Raw genomic sequence first — 21,143 nt, forward strand, 5'->3', positions numbered from 1 at the left:
AAGTTTTTCTAATATTTTGAAAAACTTTTTACTTTTGCATGCTTCAATAGTCTTGATGGGAGACTAGAAGCTTCAGTTGTCCGCTCTGCTACATACAGGTGATGATCAGAACGCCTGTGTGTAGCAGAACATAGCAATCCGGCATTGACAACCATAGAGGTCTGCCAGAGACCTCTGGTTGTCAAGCCAACCCATCGATGACCCACAATCCCATGACGGGGTCCTTGATGGGAGGTATCTGCTACGCGCTTCCGGTAAGAGCGAGTGTAATGCCGCTGTCAAAGATTGACAGCAGCATTTAACTAGTTAACAGCCGCGCGTGGACCATGATTACACCAGTGGCTGTTAGAGGCACATGCCAGCTGTTCAAAACAGCTGATGTGCTGGGAAAGATATGGGCTCAGCGCCATAGCCCACATCAAAGGGAGGGATACCGACATGGACGTACTATTACGCCCAGCAATGGAAAGGGGTTAAACTCATGTTAAATACTAGTCAGTATATAGCTGCTATCATTGCAATTTGCAAGAAACCTCTGGTTGTCACGCTCACCCATCAGTGACCTAAGATCATGTGATGGGGTCACCAATGGGTGGATTTCCGGCGTGATTGCTGGAAGCGCATGTTAACTGCTGCTGTCAGAGTTTGACAGTGGCATTTAATGTGTTAATGGGTTAATAGCCGGGGGTGGATCGTGATTCCGCCCATGGCTGTTCCAGGCACATGTCAGCTGTTCAAATTTCGATAACTGGTCATACAAAAATTCTTCTGATGGCATGTTGTATAAGGCCAGTTATCAGCTATAGTAATATTGGTTGCAATATCTGTGACTGCATCACTCTTTCACAAATTGTTTTGATTGTTTTTGTGGATATCAAGTTAAAGCCTTTATATCAATGGTCTCTTGTTAAAAGTATGCAAAAAAGCTACAAAAAAGCATTGCCCGAACAATTGAAGAACATGAGTGATTGTTTTCCGGAGAGTAACAGTAAAAATAACATAACTGTACTCTATACTGTGACGCCCAGGAGACCGGGATACCCAGCACCGGACCAATGGAGTCTGTCTCTTGAGGGGGATGTCACGGGTGGCTTGACCCGGTGCTGTTGCCTCAGGCAATGCACAGTGTAAGGGGTATCGTGAGGGGACAGGCACTTACTTGATCAGCAGCAGGTTCTCCCAGCGGTGACGATCCCGATCCTGGATAGATGGCTATTGTCCAAATGAAAGACTGAGGCACTGAAACGTTTAACCAGTTTACTTTAACATAAAAGGATTTACAACCAGTCCTGTCACTGGAGTCTGTATGGGAACTCTGAGTTACTTTGACCCTGCCGGGGTCTTCGCCTCTTATTGTGCGCAATTTCTGTGTGGCCCTGCTGCTGTATGTGAACTGGCTGCCGGCCCAATCTGTCCCCTCCGGGTCCTGGTTCGACGGGCAACCCGAGTCCTTTTATCAGCTTACCCCCTCCGGGAGTACCGCTGAACTCTGTGTCTGTTGCTGCGTCCGGCCCTAGTGAAGCTGATATCACCTCACGTTTTTCCGGTTGCTGTATTATATATAATGAATACAGCCACGGATCCGGTATCCGTCTTTGCGCCTGTTCTGGGTAGTGATTAACCCGGTTCTCACAATGTCCTTTTTCTTTATCCCTCTTCTCCTCAGGCCGGTGATTTAGGCCTGGTAATAGTCACAGGGCTGTTAGAGATTCAACTGTATGACCTCTCACTTTCAGCTCCTTGGCCCAACTGCCATTTCTTCTCTCAGACCAGAATGGATCAAGGGGAGTCTCTGGAGCTCCCCCTTCTGGCCGGAGGTGGTAGTGCAGTCTTGCTATTTTAGTATTTGTATTTACTGTCAGTAACTATTTTTGTGGCAAATACCCCTAGGGGTGCCACATTCCCCCTTAGTTAAGAACAGTACTCCGGGACTGTGGGACAATAACATTTTGAAATAACAATTAATATGTACAGAGTCTTAAAAATGAAAAGTTACAAAAACCACTCAAAGAAACAAAAATAGAGTTCTGTAAAAAGTCACTTCAAATAGCGTCCATTAATACAGTCCTATCCTTGAAGGTACTAGGAAAGGCACTGCACTTTGTGTCCAGGAATTTAGTTCCATTTTTCCAACGAAGTTGTCAATATAAAGTCTAAAGAAAGTTCAAAAAGAGCAAAAAGCAAAGTTCAAAAAGCAGTCTTTCCGGAGCTTTGATTTAGTGCCTCCGGGCTGATAACAAGTTCAAGAATATGCAAGAAGTTCATACAGACAAGTCTCTGTAGGCACTGGGCTTAAACGTTGCAGACTGATAACAATGACTATACTACACTTTCTGTTTAACTATATACGGCATAACATATATACAATTCACATTATGAGCTTTATAGTTGGTAATCTGCATACCTGGCCGGTAATTGACCCTGGGTACTACGCTGTGATCTACGTAATAGCGGTGTCTCTTCATGTGGTGTACTACTGTCTACTGCGGATGTAGTATCTGCCCGCTCTGCTAAAGATAATTCCATAACTATGGAGTTGGCAAGTCCACCGTGAATGGGATTACTCTTTTCAGGAATCTGTTCTTCCTGGCCTGGAACCTCCCGTAGTACGGGGTCAGCCTCTTCCTGTCTTGGGACTTCTGGTATTGGGTTCGGTGTTGGATAAAAGGCCACCATGGGAACCACTACTGCACCATGGTATGTTAGTAGGGTTTTGGGAAAGTCTCCTATACAGGTGTGATACACTTCCTCTTCTTTTTCCTTTACTGGTTGAACCTGTATGGGTTGAATAACTTCTGGTTCTGGCTGGACAACGTCTGGCTCTTTCAATGCTTCCGGACATAATTTAAGATTGTCTCTTGACACTAGTACGGATGTTAAGCCTCCGTTTTTGCTAATGAGACACATTTTAGGATTATCCACTCTTGTTGGTAAAACTGTGTAGGGTACGGCTTCCCACTGATTGTCCAGTTTATTGGTTCGACGATTTCTCTTGAGCACTTGGTCACCCGGTCTTAATGGGGTCACTAGAGCATTCTGGTTGAAAGTTCGCTCTTGTCTTTCTCTAGTTTGCTGAAGGCTTCTTTCCACACTCTCTTGCACTTGGCGATACTGCTTTTGCCGTATGATATCCCAATTGGAGTCTTGAACTTCTGCGTCTGGTTTCAGAATTCCCATTTCTAGATCGATTGGTAATTGGCCGGGTCTTGCACGCATAAGATAAGCTGGGGTGCAGTTGGTGGAGCTCACCGGGACATGATTATACAGATCCACCAAGTCAGGCAATTTCTCTGGCCATTGATTCCTTTCTGTCTCAGGTAAAGTCTTTAGTAGGTCTATTACAATATGGTTCATCTTCTCGCATAAGCCGTTTGTTTGTGGATGATAGGCCGTCGTCCTGATCTTTTTGCAACCATACATATTACATATTACAGAATTCTCTGAAGATCTCTGATTCAAAGGGTGTACCTTGGTCGGTGAGAACCTGTTCCGGATATCCATGGGGTCTACAAAAGTACGTTTGGAACGCTTTGGCTGCCGTTTTTGCTGTCAGATCTTTTACGGGTACTACTACCAAGAAGCGTGAATAATGGTCCACGATGGTCAAGGCATAGACATAGCCGGACCGGCTTGGTATTAACTTCACGTGGTCTATGGCTACAAGTTCAAGTGGTTGTTTGGTGATTATGGGCTGCAGTGGTGCTCTTTGGTTCTTTTGATCGTTTCTTCTGAGGTTGCACGGGCCACAATTTCTGCACCACTGTTCGATTGATTTTCTCATCCCGACCCAATAAAATCTTTCTCTTAGAAGTACTTCTAACTTTTTCCAACCAAAGTGACCAGCACCATTATGGTAAGCTTCGAGGACCATCTTGACATCTTGTTTAGGCACGATAATCTGCCAAACCAATTCATGTGTTTTCGGATTGGTGTACCTTCTACAGAGCTTCCCTTGATACAGGAACATTTTGCCTCTCTCTTTCCAGAGTTGATGCGTCTCTTCGGGGGCATCCTCATCGGGATATGCACTTTGCTCAGTTAACAGTTCCTTCACCAACTTCACAGCCGGATTGCTGTCTTGGGTGTCAGCCCATCTATGGTGTGCTAACGGATTAAAATTCACCTCTTGTTGTTTCTGATAGGTACTTGACTGATGATGTTTTGCCTTGGGATGATGGAAGGCTGGTAGTTCAATTTCTTCAAGCTCCCCCGTTTCTTCTTCTACATCTCTCAAGTGTGGCATCCGGGATAGGGCATCGGCATTTCCATTCTTGCGACCTGCTCGATACTTGATCTTGAAGTTGTAATTAGATAACCGGGCTATCCATCGCTGTTCTAACGCACCTAATTTGGCTGTGTCCAGGTGGGTCAACGGATTGTTGTCAGTATAGACAATAAATTCTGCAGCGGCCAGATAGTGTTTGAAACGTTCCGTCACAGCCCAAACTACTGCCAGTAGTTCCAATTTGAAGGAGCTATAATTTTCTGGATTTCTTTCAGTAGGCCGGAGCTTTCTACTTGCAAAGGCGATGACTTTCTCCCGACCTTCTTGCTTTTGTGACAGCACCGCTCCTAGTCCCACATTACTGGCATCGGTGTAGAGGATGAAAGGTTGATGGTAATCTGGGTATGCCAGAACCTCTTCTCCGGTTAGTGCCTTCTTTAGTTGTTCAAAGGAGTCTTCCCTTTCGTCGTTCCACTGGAAAGGAGGGTTTTGGTTTGAAGGTTTCTTCGTCTGCCCTACCAAGGCGTCTTGCAAGGGTGCTGCCAACTTGGTAAATCCTTTTATAAATCTGCGATAGTAACCCACCAATCCCAGGAATTGCCTCACTTCTTTTGCGCTGGTAGGTCTCGGCCAATCCCTTATGGCGGTTATTTTCTCGGGATCCGGTGCTACTCCCTCCGAACTCACGATGTGTCCCAGGTACTGTACCTTTGGCTTGAGAAGGTGACATTTGGATGGCTTGATTTTCATGCCATACCTGGATAAGGCTTCGAACACTTCTGCCAAGTCTTTTAAGTGTTGTTTGTAAGTCTTTGAGTAGACGATCACATCATCTAGGTACAGGAGGACGGTCTCGAAGTTCTTGTGTCCGAGGCAGCATTCCATCAGCCGCTGGAAGGTACCGGATGCATTGCAGAGTCTGAACGGCATGCGATTAAATTCACTTAGACCCATTGGTGTGGTGAATGCCGTCTTTTCCTTATCTCTCTCAGCCACAGGGACTTGCCAATACCCGCTTGTTAAGTCTAAGGTGGAAAAATAATTAGCAGATTTCAAAGCAGTCAAGGACTCTTCTATCCTAGGCAAGGGGTAGGCATCTTTATGAGTGATGTTATTAATCTGCCGGTAGTCTACGCACATTCTCATAGTTCCATCTTTTTTTTTGACAATCACTAGAGGGGCCGCCCAGGGGCTAGAGCTGTCTCTTATTACCCCGGCCTGTTTCATTTCCCTCAGCATATCTTTTGCACATTGATAGTGAGCGGGCGGTATGGGTCTATATCTTTCTTTTATTGGGGGATGGTCACCTGTGGGGATTGTGTGTTCTACCCCTTCTATCCGTCCGAAGTCCAATGGGTGTTTACTGAAGACTTGTTCATATTCCATCACTAGCCTATACACCCCTTGTTTTTGATGGGTAGGTGTTGAATTTTATGCCCACGTGTAGCTGTTGGCACCAATCCTCCATTTCTCCATCTGAGCCATTGCCTTCCACCTGACAGGTTGGTTCTAAGGGCTCAATGGTTGTGATGGCATTGTTGTCAACAGTATATAGCTTTGCCATTGTAGCATACCTTGGCAAAGTGACCTCTTCCTCTCCACAGTTCAAAAGTCGTACCGGCACTCGTCCCCGGTGTACCTCGACTATCCCTCGTGCTGTGAGTATAGTGGGCCTGCTGTCGGTGTCCAATGGCTGCTCAACACCATACCAGCATTTCTGTTTTTGGTGGGATTACAATAGACGTTGGATCACTTACCCTCACACTGCCGATTTCTCCACCTGCAACTTCTACCTGTTGCCTTAACATCAATACTTTTATTTCCCTCCGGAGAACTCTCTGCTGGCAGGATTGGGCAGTTTCAGCAATTTGCTGTAAGACAGAAATGACTTCGGAAAAGCAGTTCTCTAACACATTCATTCCTATCAATACAGTTGGTTCACAGTTCCGCCGGTCAACATCAACAACAATTATACCCTGTTTCTTCAATTCTACTTTACCAATCTTTATGGTCATCTCCCTGAATCCTAGTTTCGGTACCAACTTACCATTACTGGCCCATATATCTAGTTCAACATCAGAGGGCCCTTTATCAATATCTGCATCAGCCCAGTACCTCTTATAAAGGATATACAGTATAGATGAAATCTGGGAACCTGTGTCCAGCAAAGCGTTGAGGGGCATTCCGTCCAGCACGATAGGGATAATGGGTCGTCCTCCGATGTACCTGTCGTGCCAGGGTGTTGGGCCTTGAAAGTTCATTCCTGCGAAGCGGCCCGCATTCCCAGGGGATACCCGTTTAAATCACAATCTCGTGCAAAGTGGCCTGGCTGCTGGCAACGGCGGCAAATGGGCTGTCCATCCGGTTAGTAGCGGTCGCGGGGTCGTCCTCTCCATGTCGGGTATCTCCGGGGTCTCATCCATGGAACACCTTCTCTACGGTTTGACAACTCCATCTTGGGTCCTCTCATCTCCTGCATGGTTTTAGCCATTGAAGCAACAACATCAGTTAAAGAGTCAAGCTTTTGTTGAAGAGCCTCAGTACTGGGCCCCAGGGGCTTAGCAATGGCCCCGGACATAGCTGATGTCACTGGTACTCCATGTTGTTGAGGAGCCTCTGCCATGAGTTGCGCAGGCTCCTGATCCCGAGGTGCCTCTGCCAGCTGGAGACGTATAACGCTTTCCTTTAATTGGGCAAATGTCAATTCAGGGTTCTTAAAAACAAGCATGCTCACATGCCCCCGGTGAGAAGGGGTGTAGAGTCCCTCAATAAATTGATCTCTTAGCAGTTTATCCGCTCCGGTGTTAAAAATGGGTTCAGCCAGTGTAAGTGATTTAAGGGCTTCCTGCAGGTTTAAGGCAAAGTCTCTCACGCCCTCATTAACTTTTTGTTTGCAATTAAAGAATCGTACTTTAGCTTTGCTGCTGGCAGTGGTTTCAAATGTAGCTTTTAATCCAGCAAATATGCGTTCAACAGTGCCTTTTAGATCAGCTGCCCATGCTGTGACTTCTCGCTTAGCATGGCCACTTAACTGCATCATCAGGAGACTAACACGCTGAACTTCACCCAAGGGGAACATGTCAAAATGGGCCAGCATCTTTTCTCTGAAATCGTCAAGGGTATTAGGCTCACCTTCATACATTGGAAGCCATGGGCCACCCGGGGTATATGGCATCAGCACCGGCATGATGGGCGCCACTCCTTGCACGGCTGCGCTACCGGACTCTCTATCGACACTCTGTCTTTCAGCTGCATTAGCGTCGCCGGGTGCTGCGGCGTCTCCGTGCTGCGACATACTGTGCCCCCTTAGTTAATCCGGACCCTTCCGGTCCTCCGCTTCCATCGGGATAGTGTAGATTCGTTCCGCTGTGCAGCAGGATCGATTTTCCCCTTGCTCTGATGTCAGAGCGCTCAGCTTGGTGCCGCCCACAATGACACGCCCCCTGCTGCTCCTGCCCGCCGCGCTCTGTAATGGCGGATTCTGAAGTTTTTCAGTTACACTGGGGTTCAAGTGATGGCGTAGCTCAATTAACAGTCTCGTGCCTAACGGTTATGAAGTGATTACCTCAGGGGATGGCGGCCATCTTTACTCCATTATAACCAATGGGGAAAAGTCACTTTCAATAGTTTTCAATGGGGAATGGATTTTTCTTTAATAAAGTCAATTTTCAAGATTTTTCATCCAAGTTTTCACAGTTTTGGGCTCCAATCACGGCACACAATACCCGGTATACGGGCTGGCTAGATCCTGTTCGTGACGCCAATTGTGACGCCCAGGAGACCGGGATACCCAGCACCGGACCAATGGAGTCTGTCTCTTGAGGGGGATGTCACGGGTGGCTTGACCCGGTGCTGTTGCCTCAGGCAATGCACAGTGTAAGGGGTATCGTGAGGGGACAGGCACTTACTTGATCAGCAGCAGGTTCTCCCAGCGGTGACGATCCCGATCCTGGATAGATGGCTATTGTCCAAATGAAAGACTGAGGCACTGAAACGTTTAACCAGTTTACTTTAACATAAAAGGATTTACAACCAGTCCTGTCACCGGAGTCTGTATGGGAACTCTGAGTTACTTTGACCCTGCCGGGGTCTTCGCCTCTTATTGTGCGCAATTTCTGTGTGGCCCTGCTGCTGTATGTGAACTGGCTGCCGGCCCAATCTGTCCCCTCCGGGTCCTGGTTCGACGGGCAACCCGAGTCCTTTTATCAGCTTACCCCCTCCGGGAGTACCGCTGAACTCTGTGTCTGTTGCTGCGTCCGGCCCTAGTGAAGCTGATATCACCTCACGTTTTTCCGGTTGCTGTATTATATATAATGAATACAGCCACGGATCCGGTATCCGTCTTTGCGCCTGTTCTGGGTAGTGATTAATGCTACCTGGTTCTCACAATGTCCTTTTTCTCTATCCCTCTTCTCCTCAGGCCGGTGATTTAGGCCTGGTAACAGTCACAGGGCTGTTAGAAATTCAGCTGTATGACCTCTCACTTTCAGCTCCTTGGCCCAACTGCCATTTCTTCTCTCAGACCAGAATGGATCAAGGGGAGTCTCTGGAGCTCCCCCTTCTGGCCGGAGGTGGTAGTGCAGTCTTGCTATTTTAGTATTTGTATTTACTGTCAGTAACTATTTTTGTGGCAAATACCCCTAGGGGTGCCACAATACCATGCCTCGTACAACACCAGCCCTAACAGTCAAAGTAATGCAACTGCTACCACCACCCTAAAGCTCTTGCCATGAAAACAGGACTTAAGGTACCTTCACACTGAGCAACTTTAGAACGAGAATGACAGCGATCCGTGACGTTGCAGCGTCCTGGATAGCGATCTCGTTGTGTTTGACACGCAGCAGCGATCAGGATCCTGCTGTGACATCGCTGGTCGTAGCTAGAAATCCAGAACTTTATTTGGTCGTCAGGTCGGCGTGTATCGTCATGTTTGACAGCAAAAGCAACGATGCCAGCAATGTTTTTCCATGGAGCGAACAACCAGCGAGAACGATAAGTACGTCACTGGATCGCTCCTGCATCGTTCAGCTGTTGTCAGTGTTTGACGTCTCCTAGCGACCTAAACAGCGACGCTGCAGCGATCGGCTCATTGTCTATATCGCTGCAGCGTCGCTGAGTGTGACGGTACCTATAGAGCAATACAGCATCACAAAGGTGCTATTAAATGTGGTTTACCGTTTTCATTTACAGTTGTGCTTCAATGTTTGTGAATCCTTCAGAATTTTCCATACTTGTGCATAAGTTTGACCTAAAACTGAATCAGATTTTCACAGAAGTTCTAAAAAAAATAAAGAGAATCAAATAAAACAAGAGTAAAAAATAATACACTGTCTTTTTTTAATTAGCCAATGTCACATGCATGTAAGTGGCAAAGTATGGCCTTTAGAATTAGCAGATACTTTGAAGGAGAAATTAGGGTCTGGTGTTTTCCATCGAAGGGATGATAAAGGATTAGGGAGCAAGCAAGCTGTTTCAGTTAAAAAACAAGGATCTATCAAAGTGTGATCTTCACAATATGTGATTGTGAATATGTATAATTGCATGAATAAGGAGATTTCTGAGAACCTAATAAGAAACCTTGTTGATACTCATCAGGCTGGAAACCATCTCTAAAGAGTTTTGACTCAGTCACACAGATTAGGTAAAAATGGAGGAAATGCAAGACCATTCTTTCCTTCCCTAAATACATTGATCACTCAAGAGCAAGACGTATAATAGTCCGCAAGGTCACAAAGAAACCCATGCTAATCTTTAAGCAACTAAAGGCCTATCTCACATTAGTTAATGTTCATTAATCCACCATCAGGACTAAGCTTTGTGGATGGATCAATCTAAATGCAAATTTTTGGTTTAAATGAGAACTGGTATGTTTTGAGAAAAGAAAACAATGCTTTACAGCAGAAAAGCCTCATGCTATATAAGAAACATGGTAGTGGTAGTATCATGGTTTAGGCCTGTTTTGCTGTGTACTTGCTGGGACAACTTGCCATCATTGATGAAACAATGAATTCTCAATTATACCAGCAAATTCTAAAGGAAAATGGCAGGACATCTGTCCATGAGCTGAATACTAAGACAACATGAGTCATGCAGCAAGACAACGACCAACAGAATACAAGTTGTTCTACAAAAGAATGGGTAAAAAAGAATAAAGTTAAAGTTTTAGAATGGTCAAGTCAAAGTCCTTACCTTTGTCTTATAGAAATACTGTGGAAGGATGTAAACTGGGTTCTTCATGGGTGAAAACGCACCAACATAACAGAGCTGAAGTTATTTTGTAGGGAGGAATGAGCTCAAATTCATCCAAGCTGTTGTGCAGGGCTAATCAACAATTATAGCAAATATAATTGCTATACCTGGGGGTAACACCAACTACTGAAAGCAAAGGTTCACAGAATCTAATATATTGACTCATTTGTTTCACTTAGTTATCTTTATCTACTCTAAATTTATGTTGAAATATGGAAAATTCTCAAGTTTTCATACATTTTCAAGCACCGACATATTTGATTAAGGACACTGTACTGCTGAACTAGAGAGTACAATTGCATGCAACATGTGAATCCAGAGGTGCTATCACATTACCACCCAGATCTGCTCTGATGACATCTGATTTTATCAACAGGTGCTACCATCAAAATCATTGTAACTAGGTGGTGCAGATTTTGTGCTGCCAGAGATATTGGTGTGGTTGAGACCTGTGGTTCAACCAAGCTAGGCTAATGTGTGTAAGTGCTGTCCAGCAGACAAGCTAGTGTAATAAACTCCCTGCTGTGGCCTATGGGACAGTCCCACACCCTACTTTAAATCCCACCATTCTGCTGACCACAGGTCACGATTCTGTCCAACGTTAGAAACTTTAATGAACATGAGGTAACATTAGGAAAATAAAGTGATGCTTCCTGTGCTTTCCCTGCGTCTTCACAAATTGTGCAGTATCAATGGCTCCCATCTGGATTCTGGGAACCAACAGGCCTGCTGCCGTCGCTCCCACAGCACTGATGCCTGTCCAAACTGCCTATCAGTCCTTGGCAGTCCTTTATTCCCTCTCCTGGGGTGTCCTCTGCTCCTGACAGTGAAGCATGTCCTGCCACGGGCAAGCCTGCCCAGGCTTTGCTCCAGGAAAAGGAAATCTGTCTCCTGTAAGCCTGGTGGACCAGCCTGATTTCCTAACTCCTTCTGTCCCTGAGCTAATTATATACAAGGCAGTTACATGGCATTTACAACACATTTTAAAATACATATTAATGTATGACAGGAAAACACCAATACACAACAGAGCAGTGTTAAACATAAGGGAAACGTTGAGGTACCTTAGGGGCCCAGTGTGAAGTAGAGGAGGCAGTCGAGGGTCCCAGCCACCTCCTTACACCCCTCCCTCCTAAACATGGTTGTCCCCAACCATACCGGCTCCTGTAAACATAAATCAGCTTATTAAACATATGCAGTCTCTGGCTGAGTCCAAGACCTTGGCTCGACTGAGGTAAAACCTTAGAAACATAAGAGTTCTTGTTCCTTTTAAAGTGGGTCTGACTGACCGCAGTCCCTTGGCTCCTGGGACCCATTCAAACACACTGGCCTGATAGCCACACAGTCCTGACCCGGCTCACTCCTCGCTTCTCCCCCTCCCTCCTTTTTATAGATTACGGGCTCATTAGCACTTCGGTGCGCTGCTTTTAGCTGGGGGATAGTTCAGGGTTAAAAATGGGTACAGTTCAAGGTTAAAAAAGCTCAATCTTATAGCAGCTACACGCACAGTTCATAGCAACCAACCCATATCACAGTACATATTAATGTATGACAGGACAACACCAATACACAACAGAACAGTGTTAAACATAAAGGAACCATTGAGGTAGCGTAGGGGCCCAGTGTGGAGGAGAGAGGAGTTAGTCGACGGTCCCAGCCACCTCCTTACAAAGGAAAGCAGGCAACTACCGCTGAGCTCTGAACTTGCTGCTTTCCAAGCAAAATTGTCAGCAGGACTTTTTAACAAAAAACAAAGAAGTTAGCTAGTGAAGTTTGTTTGGAGCATATCTACGGCCCGTGTTTGCAGTATGCGTGGCATCCATTTTTTTCACGGATGCCACACATACCCATTATAACCTATTCTGCTGTGCACATGTCCATCTTTTTACCAGGACCTTGTGTCTGTGTAAACTACTCTAAGACATGTCTGTTTTTTTACCCTCAGCATGGATGACAAAAAGCAATATAAGTCTTTGGGTCTGTGTAAAACATGTATAGCATACGGATGGTATCTGTGTGTCATCAGTGTGCCATCCATGTGCTGTAATTGTTTAACATTGCAAAGTTTAGGAGGAGCTATGCAATTTATTTTTTATTTGCTATACCCCAAAAACACTGATGGCATACTGATCCAAAACATTGATGGCACACTGATCCAAAACACTGATGGCCCACTGATCTAACACACTGATGGCACACTGATCAAAAATACTGATGGCACACTGATCCAACACATTGATGACACACTGATCCAACACACTGATGACACACTGGTCCAAAATGCTGATCGTATATGAAAACACAGCTGTCAGGTGACCCGGGACCAGGGGCTCCTTCCATCTCCCTAACACTAGGGGGCGCTCTAGCTCTCCCTACTCCCCGGGATACTTCTGAACATGAAGATTCCAGGGCCTCCACACTTGCCTTATCTGTTGAGTTAGCCCTCCATCTGTTCTCTTCCCCCATCCAGGCAACAGGGGCACTACTGTGCACCATAGTACACCAATCCGACAAACAAGGCAACACAAACAAGGGTTAACAGAAAACTTTAGGCATACAAAATATTCACTCACATATAACAGAGGAATGCATCGGAGTGTGAAAGTAGGGGAATAAACCAAAATAGAGAACGATAGGGAATTACCACACATACAAACCAAGAAACAGTCACAGATAACTCCTCCAACTCTCCTTCTCATAAGAACGCCTCTCCCTCCATTAGCCATGCAGCAATAAAGCTAGCTCTGACAAGGATTTGTATCAGAGCCTACATATAAAGGGGAAAGAAGTGGCTAGCCAAGTTCAGCTGTGAGCACAGGGAATTCCAACTTGGCCGATAAACCCCTGGTCTGCAACAAGAAATAACCGGTTTTATTTTTATATGGCTCTTGCACAGAGCAAGTTTACTATATATTTTGTAAAAAATAGTATAAGTTAAAATTGGTATAGTTCATTGTAGTTTTTAATCACTGTGAAAAGTAGAAAGGATATTCCAAGCCTAGAAGATTCTTTTTTTATTAAATACATTATGTTATATAAAGGCATAAAAACAATAAAAAAATGCTCAAAGAAAAGTAAGTGAAGTGAACTTTTCAATACAGTATTCACTGGTGTCCTCATACTGAGGAATCCCATTTTACCTCCATTTTATGGCAGATGCATAAAGAAGACTGAAAACTGCTCTTCATGAAATAGCCACACTTGGTGAAAATGCTATGGTGTATTTTAGGAATCTATAAGTGCAGATCATCAGCAGGAATATTCCCCTGTACTTTGTGTATGCAGCACATGGTGTTTAACGCTTTCTCATACAATCAATTTTATATTGGTCTCCCAAAATTTATTTTCCCTATTACCGCATTATACATTTCTTGGCAAACTGTAGTATATAAAATGTCAAAATGCTCTTAGCTTAAGCCACAGTGTGTCATATTACAGACAACCTGGTATCTCTCGTGACATGGCTATATTAGATAATACTTGAGTTTCTTGTGAATTGATAGCGCTGAAGCATCTAATCAATAGAATTTTGCATTATTTCTTTTTTCTTTTATTCTTATAGAAAATGTATGAATGAAATAACAAATGGTGCTAACTTTACTCTTGCCAATGTGGCTTTCCCCTGCAAATATGAGCTCAGAAAATACTTTTGGTAGATAGTAAATTATGGTAAACAGTAGAAGTTCAGATATTCGAGATTTAACCTATTATCAGTTAAACAATAGCTTGAGTATCAATTTATTATGACTTTTATGCCTGATATTTAGTGCTTAAAGTAGCTTTTGCCTTTTTACGCCGGCCATGACACTTTTCTATAATGTACAAGGGCTTAACAGGCGGAACATCTACAATGGTGGACGCACAAAGCAGCCCTGAATTAGTTGCATCTTACTTTGGCAGGTTTATCTTCAAAATTAGTGTAGGAATACTTGTTGAATCGGTCCATGTGTGTTTTCATTTCCATTGTAAAACATACTCCATTAGGAAATGTCTGTAAAGAGCAACCTAGCTGAGCAGGAGTAGAGTACTGAAAAAAAATAATTTTCAACTATTAAGATTTTCTTAGTTATTGATTATCTGAATAATTCATATATATGATTATATTTTACAGAATGATGAATCTGCCTCTAGCGATGTACCAAACAGGAAACATATTAATGGAGACTCTGTCATTATTAGCCAGGTAAGTGGTAAACAAATTTACGTTTCATTCACTTAATTTCCAGTTACTTTTGATATTTAAATATTTGTGGATAAATTGTAATAACCAGATGAAAAAATGTACCGTTATTCATTATTAGAGACGAGCGGGTCGCGTCACGCAACCCCAGTCCACGGTCCAGGTCAACATTCTCTGGCCATGAACAAGATCTCCACAAAATTGCTTATCCTCCGAGATCCCAGACTCGGCTCATGATTAGCTGGGTTGGCGAGACTTCATCTGTGCGCCACACACTGCCCAAATGACGTCACGCCAGGACAGAAAATCAAGCGCCACGTCAGGCATCTATGAAGCATAGGAATCTCACCCAGCTCCTGACCACAGCCATAGAGCACTGACTTGGACCATGAACCAGGGTTGTGCGAAGTGACCCGCTCATCTGTACTCATTATATTACATATTATACTGTAATTACATCCGTTTCTTTTTTCTCCAACTTTAATTTTAGCTCGAAGATGATCCATCATTTAGCAAACATAATAAAGAAGCCTCAGATCATAAAAGGTATTTTGGACATTCTGCTTTGCAACCTTTTTTATAGGAAAATTCTGTATAGTGTGTATGTGATGTTTCGTGTATGTGCCCGTACACTTGTGAAGTGAACGCACAAGAATAAAATCATTTTAGTTCACACAGACGGTCAAGATGCAGTTCACCCATACTATAGTAATTATGGACACTAGAAGAAAGCTATCGGCAAACATCACGCATTATCAAAAGATCTGCTGAGACCTGTACATCAATAAACACAATCATAAAATGCACCAAGTCAAAGTAACAAGGCCTGTATCTCCTATACAGTATCTGTGATGACGATGGGCAACTAAAAGGCACCATAATATGGAGATCAGCAATTAACCTGCACTGCAAGTAGACCAATATTTGTCAGGAGAAAAGAAAACAGAATATACATATATATTTTATTCCCCCTCCCCTCCTCCAGACCACATATGGGTAACTGTCTTTTTGGATGGGTTCTTCTCATTTGTATTACCTGCCCCAACATGCAGCAGTGTGCTAATGTTATATATATATAGTGTGAGGGCAAGTTATGAGGGAAGTATATAGTGTGAGGGCCCAGTATGGGAGGCTTTGTATACTGTGAGGGCCAAGTATGAGGGACAGTATGTAGTGTGAGAGAGTACAGTATTTGGGCAGTATATAGTGTTAGGGCACAGTATGAGGGGTGGTATATAGTGTTAGGGCAGTATATCATGTGAAAGTAGAGTATAGGAGCAGCATATAGTGTGAGAGCACAGCATACGGGCAGCATATAGTGTGAGAGTACAATATAGGGGGCAGTATTAAGTGTAAGTGCACAGTAGAGTGGCAATATATAGTGAGAGGGCACAGTATGGGGAGCAGTATATAGTGTGAAGCAGTATATAGAGTGAGAGCACAGTATAAGGGCAGTATATAGTGTGAGGGCACAGTATGAGTGGTGGTATATAGTGTTAGGGCAGTATATCATGTGAAAGTAGAGTATAGGAACAGCGTATAGTGTGAGAGCACAGCATACGGGCAGCATATAGTGTGAGAGTACAATATAGGAGGCAGTTTTAAGTGTAAGTGCACAGTACAGTGGCAATATATAGTGAGAGGGCACAGTATGGGGAGCAGTATATAGTGTGAAGCAGTATATAGAGTGAGAGCACAGTATAGGGGCAGTATATAGTGTGAGAGTACAATATAGGGGGCAGTATTAAGTGTAAGTACACAGTAGAGTGGCAATATATAGTGAGAGGGCACAGTATGGGGAGCAGTATATAGTGTGAAGCAGTATATAGAGTGAGAGCACAGTATAGGGGCAGTATATAGTGTGAGAGTACAATATAGGGGGCAGTATTAAGTGTAAGTACACAGTAGAGTGGCAATATATAGTGAGAGGGCACAATATGGGGAGCAGTATATAGTGTGAAGCAGTATATAGAGAGAGCACAGTATAGGGGCAGTATATAGTGTGAAGGCACAGTATGAGACGTCAGTATACAGGGTGGTGGATAGTGTGAGATCACATCATGGTGGAAGTATGGATCTAAGAATACAATTACGCTGGACAATCACGGTTTTTAAAGAACCACAGTTGTTTAATAGTCTGTTTAGAGAGGCCGACTGCACTTTTATGTGCACAGAACAATCGTTAACATGATTGTTCTCTGCGCCACTGGCGGTCACAGACAGAAGAGGCCCCTGTGCAAAAACAATATATGGGCCCTTTGCAGCCCAAGAGCTCATCATAATGCACAATTCCACCTGCTTTGAAGGTGGGAACCTTACCTCTCGAGCCCCTGTGCGGCCGCACGAGTTTCACTAATGATATGTCCACCCCTGCTCTGCGCATAGAATAACATTGTTCTAAGCAGCATATGTCCTGTTTAAACAGGAGGATCTGCTGCCAAGAATGATGATATTTAACCCCTTCGCGCAGTGGCCAATTTCTGTTTTTGCATTTCTGTTTTTTCCTCCCCTTCTTCCCAGAGCCATAACTCTTTTATTTTTCTATCCACGTTGAGATATGAGGGATTGATTTTTTGAATATTTTTTCTTGCAAGTGAGGCTTGTTTTTTAGCCTTAGTTTTAGGAGAAATTCAGTCTGGTTGCATGAAAGAGGTGACTGGGTCCTCTTGTACCCAGCAGCTCCTTGTCCCTCCCTATACCCAGCAATCACTTGACTGCTGGATCCAGAGGAGGAAGCACTGTGAGCACTTCGTATATCCTGTAGGCAAAGCGCTTGTTTAGCACTGTTTACAGTCCTGCTCACCATTATTGGCACCCCTTCATTTTTTCATATACTACAATATCTTCAGAAATAAATGGAAATGTACCAAAGTTATATACTCAGGATATTTTAATTAGTGGTCCAAAGTAATATGACAATAAATTATTGTTTTTGAACTTACATGTTGCAGTTTCAAAGAAGAAACAGAATAAATAGAATATGCAGCAATAAAGACACCCCTGATCAATACTTAGTTGCACACCCTTTGGCATTGATGACAGCCTCCAAACGTTTCTTGTAGTCATCTATAGGCTTCTTGCACTTCTCAGCTGGTATTTTCTCCCACTGTTTCTTTGCAGTTTGTTCAAGCTCTTGAATGTTTACAGGGTTCTTTTTCCCAATAGCAGATTTCAGCTCACACCAAAGATTTTCAGGGGGATTGAGGTTAGAACTCATTGCTGGCCATTATAAAATAGTCAATTTTTTCTCTTCAACCATTTCTGTGTACTTTTGGATGTGTGCTTAGAGTCATTGTTTCACTGTAGGACCCATAATCTTCGACTCAAATCAGTTTTCTTACACCGGGTAGGACATTTCGCTCTTAAACCTCTTCATAATTTTCTGATTTCATGATTCCTGTGATATACTCAAGGCCTCCAGTGCCAGACCCAGCAAAGCACCCCCACAGCCTTATATAACCTCCACCATGCTGAACTGTTGGTAGGGTCTTTTCCTTATAAGCTTCATTGCGCAGTCTGTAAACAAACTGATGCTTTGCATTGCCAAAAGGCTCAATTTTTGTTTTATCTGTTCACAGAATTTTTTTCCAGAAGGAATTTGGTTTGTCATGGTACTCTTTGGCAAAGATCACTTGTTCCTTTTTATGTCTTTTCTTCAGCAATGGTTTCTTCTTTGGCCTTCGGTCATAAAGCTCTGCATGGTTTAGTGTGCAGCATATGATACTTATTGAAATCATGACCCCAGGTTGGACTTAAGGTCCTTGGATGTTTGACATGGTGTTTTTTCCATCATTCGCACCAACCTTCGAAAACATCTCTTGTCAATTTTCCTCTTTCCCCCACGTCCGAGAAGATTCTTGATGGTTACATGCTTGGCAAACTTATTAACAACATTGTGCACTGTTGTAAATAGGATACCAAGGTCTTTAGAGATGGCCTTATACCCTTTGGAAGTCTTGTGTTTGCTAATAATAGCAGTTCTGATGTCCTCGGACAAGTACATTGTCTTCACCATTGTGACAAAGGAACAGGACCTACCATGTGGCTTTTTAAAACACTGGAGCCATCATTCATTGACTCATTTATGTCACACGGGCACTGACAATTAATCACAGTTGATTCTTATTTGTGATTTACCACAGTCTAGTCAAAATGTGCTTCCATACTAATTCAATGTAAAGGTTTCCAATACCAGTGTCACATCACATCAAGCTTTAGGTTTTTCTATTTTTCGCTCCCATTGTTTTTTGTTTTAAATTATAGTTTATTATTTGCTCTTTTTGGATTTAAAAGGGTTCTTCATACAAAAAGCCGTCACTTGATTCAATTTTTTTCAGGAGATATTCCACATTATGTACTTAAACTTCATAGGTGCTAATAATGATGAGCAGTAATGTATACAGTGGTCAGAAAGTTGCCTTCTCAATGAGGAGTATATCTGAATCTGATGGTCATCTCAGGACTTCTGCAATGCAGTGACATTTTAGAACGTCGCTGAAGAGAACCCAGAACCCCTGGATGTTTATCATATATGGGCGATTCTGAAGCCGTTAATTAGTAACTAAACTTTTGTGAGACTTTTTAATATTTTGCAGGCTCTTTAATTCTGAGCAGATTAATAGAGGTCTATGTGCTAACACTCCCTCCTTTTGCTCAATAGACAGGAGACAGGAGTGCAAACCAAATGTGGAATATAGATGATGACGTCTTTTCAGCAATTCAGTGGAGCATCTCAGAACCCAGATCCCCACCAATTTGCAACACAATTGTATATGGCAGAGGCCAACCTGACATTGCAATTGATCTCTGTACTAAACTTGGTGCTAATTAAAAGGTGTTCTGGTGCTGTATTTATGTACTGATGATGGTTCTCATCATGTATTTATGTACCAATGATGGCTCTTGGGCTGCATTCCTGTACTGATAGTGGTGCTGGTGATGTATTCATGTACTGATAGTGTTTCTGGTGATGTATTAATGTAGATGAGGTAGTGTTTTTTTCCTCTGCATAATGCCTCCTGCTTATTAACCTTAGGTGTTAGGCTGTGGAAAAACAAAACAAGTTACCAAAGAATATCAGATATGGCTTTCTTTCTGTGATAGACAGTATGTAATGCTGCACAATCTTGCTCTCCTCACTGCCAGCATCTACTGTTGTTTAAAGTAGGAGAGGACAGTAGAGCAGAGCTCGCCTTCAATGCAATGGAGGTGGAGTAGTGCAGAGATGACAACACTGTGAGAGGAGAGTTGCAAGGGGTGTTTGGTTTGTAATGACACACAGCTCTACTCTACTCTCCTGCCTTGCTTGTAATCATGGTAGATGCTGACAATAAGATTAATGAGGACTCGGAGAGCAGAACTGTGTGTCAGTAAATGTCTCACACAGAAAAAGCCTGTTCTAAGCTTCTCTGGAGGCATGTTCTTTTTTCCCTGCATGACATTGGAAAAAATAAAGTCACTGACCCCAGAAATGAACCTCTGCAAACATTCTTTTTGGTTAAAGGGGAAACTACAATCTAAACTTTACAAGCTATATAATTATATCTCCACAACTGAGATGAGAAATATAAAATAAAAAAAATAGCAAACACATTGTATTCATCTCTGCAGACACTATTCCATGATGTGGCCAGTTTAGCATGCTAAAACTGGTGAGAGGTTTTTTTTTTAACTGAAAATCTGTCAAAGAGATTGTTCTGAGTTTCTGATTATTATCTTGTTTTTATTGTGCTCTTCTCAGCTGACTTGTGCTTATCAAAGTTCAACTGAAAGTTCATGTGGTCTGAGCTCAGAAAAATACAAAAGGATAAAAGATTTACGAGCATCTGCAGCCAGCACTAGACAGTGTAACATATAGCAGGGGTGTCAAACTGCATTCCTGGAGGGCTGCAAACAGGTCATGTTTTCAGGATTTCCTTGTACTGCACAGGTGATAATTTAATCACCAACTCATTATTTGTGTAGGTGATTAAATTATCACCTGTGCAGTACAAGGAAATCCTGAAAACATGACCTGTTTGCAGCCCTCCAGGAATGCAGTTTGACACCCCTGACATATAGGCTATACAGGCAAAAGTAGCTAAATGTTTAATGAAACCCATTTGCAAGCAAAAAATGTTTTGCTCAAATTACATACATTTAAAGAAAGCCTGTTACATCCAGGAATGTTATTTATCTGCAGATATGAGGCATGTACAGTGGATATAAAAAGTCTACACACCCCTGTAGGGCGCATATAACATAACTTCCTCATTGTGGCCACTGCCCCAGTAAGGCCGGCTTACATGATTTTAGTGCTATTTGCAGTGGATTTAAACAGTCTGAACATCCCTGTTAACATGTGAGGTTTTGTTATGTAAAAAAAACAATACCAAGAAGAATCTTTTCCTAACTTTTTCCACCTTTAATGTCACCCATAATCTCTACAATTTCATTGAAAAATTAAATGAAATCTTCCCGGGTGGAAAAATAAAAATAAAGAACTAGAAT

At 43.1% G+C, this 21,143-nt stretch overlaps 1 protein-coding gene across 1 annotated transcript in view; it reads left to right on the forward strand.

The window, feature by feature from the left end:
* Positions 1–21,143, forward strand: part of SLC28A3 (solute carrier family 28 member 3) — a 173,294-nt gene that overhangs the window by 63,252 nt on the left and 88,899 nt on the right. The window contains exons 2-3 of the mRNA XM_069762596.1: positions 14,586–14,657; positions 15,145–15,200. Coding sequence (XP_069618697.1) covers positions 14,586–14,657; positions 15,145–15,200 — 128 coding nt within the window. The remainder of the gene's footprint in view (positions 1–14,585; positions 14,658–15,144; positions 15,201–21,143) is intronic.

Source organism: Ranitomeya imitator, chromosome 1, assembly GCF_032444005.1.
Source record: "Ranitomeya imitator isolate aRanImi1 chromosome 1, aRanImi1.pri, whole genome shotgun sequence".
Taxonomy (NCBI): domain Eukaryota; kingdom Metazoa; phylum Chordata; class Amphibia; order Anura; family Dendrobatidae; genus Ranitomeya; species Ranitomeya imitator.